At 48.0% G+C, this 6,934-nt stretch overlaps 2 protein-coding genes across 2 annotated transcripts; both read left to right on the forward strand.

Annotated features, from left to right (window-relative positions):
• Positions 1-1,304: 1,304 nt before the first annotated feature.
• On the forward strand, positions 1,305-2,414 carry LOC138901840 (uncharacterized). Its single transcript, XM_070189637.1, has one exon. The coding sequence runs from the start codon at positions 1,305-1,307 to the stop codon at positions 2,412-2,414; it is 1,110 nt and encodes a 369-aa protein (XP_070045738.1).
• A 1,729-nt stretch (positions 2,415-4,143) lies between these two features.
• Positions 4,144-5,253, forward strand: LOC138901841 (uncharacterized). The gene has a single exon (XM_070189638.1). The coding sequence runs from the start codon at positions 4,144-4,146 to the stop codon at positions 5,251-5,253; it is 1,110 nt and encodes a 369-aa protein (XP_070045739.1).
• The last annotated feature ends 1,681 nt before the right edge of the window (positions 5,254-6,934 follow it).

Raw genomic sequence — 6,934 nt, forward strand, 5'->3', positions numbered from 1 at the left:
GTATTGACAAATACAAGGCAGAAATGCGGCAAAGGCAATGTGCGGGCGGCAAAGAGTGTCGGGCGTGTGCGGCAAAATCATGGGCAGCAGGTTGCGGACAAAGACATTGGCGCGGAGCGATGTCAAAATCAGCCAAGGCTGGGCGCAATGCCAGCCTTGGGCGTGCAATAGCTGACCAACAAAAGGGGCACATGCAGTGCACATGCCGAAGCAGTGGACCGTTGTAGTTTTGTAATGACTTGTATCTATGTCTGTTTAATGCTTGTATGTAATGTCATTTCGTGTTGGAAAAATAGCCTAAGTAGTTGGGGATGTCAACTACAATATTAGGACAGAATTAGCAAAGCTGTGTACAAGGCAGGTTTCAGTGGAAGGTGGGGCCAGTACTCCACCAAAGAGCTGAGTGCTCCAGAAAACAGGGCCAAGTGCTCCACAATGCATGCTGATGAAGGCCATTTCGTGGTTAATGCCCCATTAAGTGGTCAAGGTGCTGATTTAGTGCTTGGAGTGGAACAAGCACTAGAATGAATTGTCCCTTTGTAATATTGTCCCTTCAGATCTGCCAGTGGCAGCACCTATACTTATAAATAGGTGGGAATTTCGTGTGAAATTCAGGAGGAAGTCAGATAGAGAAGAGGGTCTTCATAAGAAGAAGAGTGTCTTCGAAAGGAAGTTCTGTTGTGAGACTTCCAAGTGGGAAACAAGAGAGAAACGTGAGGGTTTCTAAGTGTTTCAAACGGGGGCTAAGGCTGGGCATTGGGCAGGTCTTAGTGTGCAAGATCGACTTGTGATCTTTGCTAGACGAAGTGGACTGTGAACGAATTGTGTTCATAGTAAAGTGGGAAACAAGAAAGAAACGTGAGGGTTTCTGAGTGTTTCAGAAGTGGGCTAAGTCTAGGCCTTCGGGCAGGTCTTAGTGTGACAAGATCGACTTGTGATCTTGGCTGGTCGAAGTGGGCTATGAACGACTTGTGTTCATAGCAAAGTGAGGGGTCCTTTGTATATTTTCATATTAATACAAAGGTTGGGATTTTCCCGTACTTGTTTGTGTTCTCTTTATGTTGCTATCGAATTTTGCTTAAGGCCGAACTTGTTGGAAAGTTGGCCAAGTGTTGGAAAAGGCTGAGTAACTTGAGTGTCAGGTTGCTGCCGCGCAGTGTCAATTAGGCGTGAAAATTTGGCCCAATTTGACCCTGTGACAAGCTGGTATCAGAGCTGCCCTGATAAACTAATATCAGAGTAGAGCAAAGTTCGTAGCGGTGGTAAGACGATCAGTAGCAGAGTGTGTGTTGCTGTTTGAGAACATGGCTGGTGGCACAAATGCGGAACTGCGCCAAAGAGTGGAACAGTTGGAAGCACTCGTTGGGCAGGCTCTTGAAATGGGTTCTGATTCTTCTGTTCTTGCGAGAATGGCCCGCCTAGAGGCAGATTATGCAGCGAGGTATGAGACTACGCTGGCAGAAATGGCCTTGGTACGCAAGGATGAAGAAGAACTGCGCGAGGAGGTGGTTCAACTTCGAAGGGCGTTACAAAATAATGCCCCTAGAAACAATGATCGCACCAAAATGAGGATCCCGGAGCCAAAGGCTTATGGCGGTGCAAGAAGTGCCAAAGAACTGGAAAATTTCTTGTGGGATATGGAGCAGTATTTCCTGGCTGCTCGTGTGCCGAATGATGAAAAAGTGACCATCACACCGATGTATTTGACGGATGATGCAAAGGTATGGTGGCGTACACGAGTAGTAGAAGCGGAAAGTGCTGGACTGCCCAAGATTGAAACTTGGGAGACGTTGAAGAAGGAATTAAAATCCCAATTCCTTCCAACAAACTCGTCGTGGGTGGCGAGAGACGGACTGCGCCACTTGAAACAAAGTGGTACGGTAAGGGAGTATGTCAAGGAATTTTCATCCTTGATGCTCAATGTAAGTAACATGGCAGAAGAAGACAAGCTGCATTACTTCATGAGCGGGTTGAAGGGTTGGGCGCAATTAGAGTTGAGAAGGCAGAATGTTCAAAGCCTCTCTACTGCTATTGCAGCGGCAGATGCGTTGGCTGACCTCAATATAGGTCATGACTCTACTGAATCTTCGCATTCAAAGTCCGACGGAAGAAAGGACAAGGGAAAGGAATGGAAGAAAAGTGGGAAAGGCCAAGCTGTCGAAGACGGGGGTCTTGCCAAGAATGGAAGGCAGACGGAGACTTCCAAAGGCAAGGACAGAGGCGGCAAATTCAGTGGCTGCTTCACTTGTGGGGGACCGCACTTGAAGAGGGACTGTCCGGTGCAGGCTAGGGTAAATGTTATGCTGGCTGCGGAGAGACAGGAACAAGTGGCGGAGGCAAATGCCATTGTGGCAAATGTGAATGCACCTACAGGGGAGTTGTTTGTGAACAACCCCTTGGGGTTGATTCGTTAAGTTGGCTCGACGAGGACGTCGATTTCAAAGGGTGCGGGTGGTTTGTTAGGACCTGATTCTTTGTCATCGGACGTGGCGCGGTTATGGCAAGGATTGAGGCATGATGGCCTTGCCATGGGCCTATGCGGGAGCGGAACGATCATGCGGGACAATGGACGAGAAACATTGTCAAGGGAACAAGTATTGGCCAAAGTCTTGGGACGGGCAAGACAAGTTTGGCAAAGGCTTGTCGAGGCAGTGCGGACAAGTTTGGGGCAGCATGAAGCGGCATGCGCGCCAAAAACAAAGGTACGGACAGTTCGGACTGTGGGGCGCCAAGTACAAGCTAAGCTAAAATGCGGAAGCGCGGAATGATGGCAAAGGGTTTCAATAGCTAAGGCAAAGCTATGTGAGACAAAATACAAGCAATGGCATGGGTGAAACAAGTATTGACAAATACAAGGCAGAAATGCGGCAAAGGCAATGTGCGGGCGGCAAAGAGTGTCGGGCGTGTGCGGCAAAATCATGGGCAGCAGGTTGCGGACAAAGACATTGGCGCGGAGCGATGTCAAAATCAGCCAAGGCTGGGCGCAATGCCAGCCTTGGGCGTGCAATAGCTGACCAACAAAAGGGGCACATGCAGTGCACATGCCGAAGCAGTGGACCGTTGTAGTTTTGTAATGACTTGTATCTATGTCTGTTTAATGCTTGTATGTAATGTCATTTCGTGTTGGAAAAATAGCCTAAGTAGTTGGGGATGTCAACTACAATATTAGGACAGAATTAGCAAAGCTGTGTACAAGGCAGGTTTCAGTGGAAGGTGGGGCCAGTACTCCACCAAAGAGCTGAGTGCTCCAGAAAACAGGGCCAAGTGCTCCACAATGCATGCTGATGAAGGCCATTTCGTGGTTAATGCCCCATTAAGTGGTCAAGGTGCTGATTTAGTGCTTGGAGTGGAACAAGCACTAGAATGAATTGTCCCTTTGTAATATTGTCCCTTCAGATCTGCCAGTGGCAGCACCTATACTTATAAATAGGTGGGAATTTCGTGTGAAATTCAGGAGGAAGTCAGATAGAGAAGAGGGTCTTCATAAGAAGAAGAGTGTCTTCGAAAGGAAGTTCTGTTGTGAGACTTCCAAGTGGGAAACAAGAGAGAAACGTGAGGGTTTCTAAGTGTTTCAAACGGGGGCTAAGGCTGGGCATTGGGCAGGTCTTAGTGTGCAAGATCGACTTGTGATCTTTGCTAGACGAAGTGGACTGTGAACGAATTGTGTTCATAGTAAAGTGGGAAACAAGAAAGAAACGTGAGGGTTTCTGAGTGTTTCAGAAGTGGGCTAAGTCTAGGCCTTCGGGCAGGTCTTAGTGTGACAAGATCGACTTGTGATCTTGGCTGGTCGAAGTGGGCTATGAACGACTTGTGTTCATAGCAAAGTGAGGGGTCCTTTGTATATTTTCATATTAATACAAAGGTTGGGATTTTCCCGTACTTGTTTGTGTTCTCTTTATGTTGCTATCGAATTTTGCTTAAGGCCGAACTTGTTGGAAAGTTGGCCAAGTGTTGGAAAAGGCTGAGTAACTTGAGTGTCAGGTTGCTGCCGCGCAGTGTCAATTAGGCGCGAAAATTTGGCCCAATTTGACCCTGTGACAAGCTGGTATCAGAGCTGCCCTGATAAACTAATATCAGAGTAGAGCAAAGTTCGTAGCGGTGGTAAGACGATCAGTAGCAGAGTGTGTGTTGCTGTTTGAGAACATGGCTGGTGGCACAAATGCGGAACTGCGCCAAAGAGTGGAACAGTTGGAAGCACTCGTTGGGCAGGCTCTTGAAATGGGTTCTGATTCTTCTGTTCTTGCGAGAATGGCCCGCCTAGAGGCAGATTATGCAGCGAGGTATGAGACTACGCTGGCAGAAATGGCCTTGGTACGCAAGGATGAAGAAGAACTGCGCGAGGAGGTGGTTCAACTTCGAAGGGCGTTACAAAATAATGCCCCTAGAAACAATGATCGCACCAAAATGAGGATCCCGGAGCCAAAGGCTTATGGCGGTGCAAGAAGTGCCAAAGAACTGGAAAATTTCTTGTGGGATATGGAGCAGTATTTCCTGGCTGCTCGTGTGCCGAATGATGAAAAAGTGACCATCACACCGATGTATTTGACGGATGATGCAAAGGTATGGTGGCGTACACGAGTAGTAGAAGCGGAAAGTGCTGGACTGCCCAAGATTGAAACTTGGGAGACGTTGAAGAAGGAATTAAAATCCCAATTCCTTCCAACAAACTCGTCGTGGGTGGCGAGAGACGGACTGCGCCACTTGAAACAAAGTGGTACGGTAAGGGAGTATGTCAAGGAATTTTCATCCTTGATGCTCAATGTAAGTAACATGGCAGAAGAAGACAAGCTGCATTTCTTCATGAGCGGGTTGAAGGGTTGGGCGCAATTAGAGTTGAGAAGGCAGAATGTTCAAAGCCTCTCTACTGCTATTGCAGCGGCAGATGCGTTGGCTGACCTCAATATAGGTCATGACTCTACTGAATCTTCGCATTCAAAGTCCGACGGAAGAAAGGACAAGGGAAAGGAATGGAAGAAAAGTGGGAAAGGCCAAGCTGTCGAAGACGGGGGTCTTGCCAAGAATGGAAGGCAGACGGAGACTTCCAAAGGCAAGGACAGAGGCGGCAAATTCAGTGGCTGCTTCACTTGTGGGGGACCGCACTTGAAGAGGGACTGTCCGGTGCAGGCTAGGGTAAATGTTATGCTGGCTGCGGAGAGACAGGAACAAGTGGCGGAGGCAAATGCCATTGTGGCAAATGTGAATGCACCTACAGGGGAGTTGTTTGTGAACAACCCCTTGGGGTTGATTCGTTAAGTTGGCTCGACGAGGACGTCGATTTCAAAGGGTGCGGGTGGTTTGTTAGGACCTGATTCTTTGTCATCGGACGTGGCGCGGTTATGGCAAGGATTGAGGCATGATGGCCTTGCCATGGGCCTATGCGGGAGCGGAACGATCATGCGGGACAATGGACGAGAAACATTGTCAAGGGAACAAGTATTGGCCAAAGTCTTGGGACGGGCAAGACAAGTTTGGCAAAGGCTTGTCGAGGCAGTGCGGACAAGTTTGGGGCAGCATGAAGCGGCATGCGCGCCAAAAACAAAGGTACGGACAGTTCGGACTGTGGGGCGCCAAGTACAAGCTAAGCTAAAATGCGGAAGCGCGGAATGATGGCAAAGGGTTTCAATAGCTAAGGCAAAGCTATGTGAGACAAAATACAAGCAATGGCATGGGTGAAACAAGTATTGACAAATACAAGGCAGAAATGCGGCAAAGGCAATGTGCGGGCGGCAAAGAGTGTCGGGCGTGTGCGGCAAAATCATGGGCAGCAGGTTGCGGACAAAGACATTGGCGCGGAGCGATGTCAAAATCAGCCAAGGCTGGGCGCAATGCCAGCCTTGGGCGTGCAATAGCTGACCAACAAAAGGGGCACATGCAGTGCACATGCCGAAGCAGTGGACCGTTGTAGTTTTGTAATGACTTGTATCTATGTCTGTTTAATGCTTGTATGTAATGTCATTTCGTGTTGGAAAAATAGCCTAAGTAGTTGGGGATGTCAACTACAATATTAGGACAGAATTAGCAAAGCTGTGTACAAGGCAGGTTTCAGTGGAAGGTGGGGCCAGTACTCCACCAAAGAGCTGAGTGCTCCAGAAAACAGGGCCAAGTGCTCCACAATGCATGCTGATGAAGGCCATTTCGTGGTTAATGCCCCATTAAGTGGTCAAGGTGCTGATTTAGTGCTTGGAGTGGAACAAGCACTAGAATGAATTGTCCCTTTGTAATATTGTCCCTTCAGATCTGCCAGTGGCAGCACCTATACTTATAAATAGGTGGGAATTTCGTGTGAAATTCAGGAGGAAGTCAGATAGAGAAGAGGGTCTTCATAAGAAGAAGAGTGTCTTCGAAAGGAAGTTCTGTTGTGAGACTTCCAAGTGGGAAACAAGAGAGAAACGTGAGGGTTTCTAAGTGTTTCAAACGGGGGCTAAGGCTGGGCATTGGGCAGGTCTTAGTGTGCAAGATCGACTTGTGATCTTTGCTAGACGAAGTGGACTGTGAACGAATTGTGTTCATAGTAAAGTGGGAAACAAGAAAGAAACGTGAGGGTTTCTGAGTGTTTCAGAAGTGGGCTAAGTCTAGGCCTTCGGGCAGGTCTTAGTGTGACAAGATCGACTTGTGATCTTGGCTGGTCGAAGTGGGCTATGAACGACTTGTGTTCATAGCAAAGTGAGGGGTCCTTTGTATATTTTCATATTAATACAAAGGTTGGGATTTTCCCGTACTTGTTTGTGTTCTCTTTATGTTGCTATCGAATTTTGCTTAAGGCCGAACTTGTTGGAAAGTTGGCCAAGTGTTGGAAAAGGCTGAGTAACTTGAGTGTCAGGTTGCTGCCACGCAGCGTCAATTAGGCGCGAAAATTTGGCCCAATTTGACCCTGTGACACTTACCATGCAACAACTTCTGCCACCGAGCATAGTATGGGAATGCAAATGAATAA

Source organism: Nicotiana tomentosiformis, chromosome 11, assembly GCF_000390325.3.
Source record: "Nicotiana tomentosiformis chromosome 11, ASM39032v3, whole genome shotgun sequence".
NCBI lineage: Eukaryota > Viridiplantae > Streptophyta > Magnoliopsida > Solanales > Solanaceae > Nicotiana > Nicotiana tomentosiformis.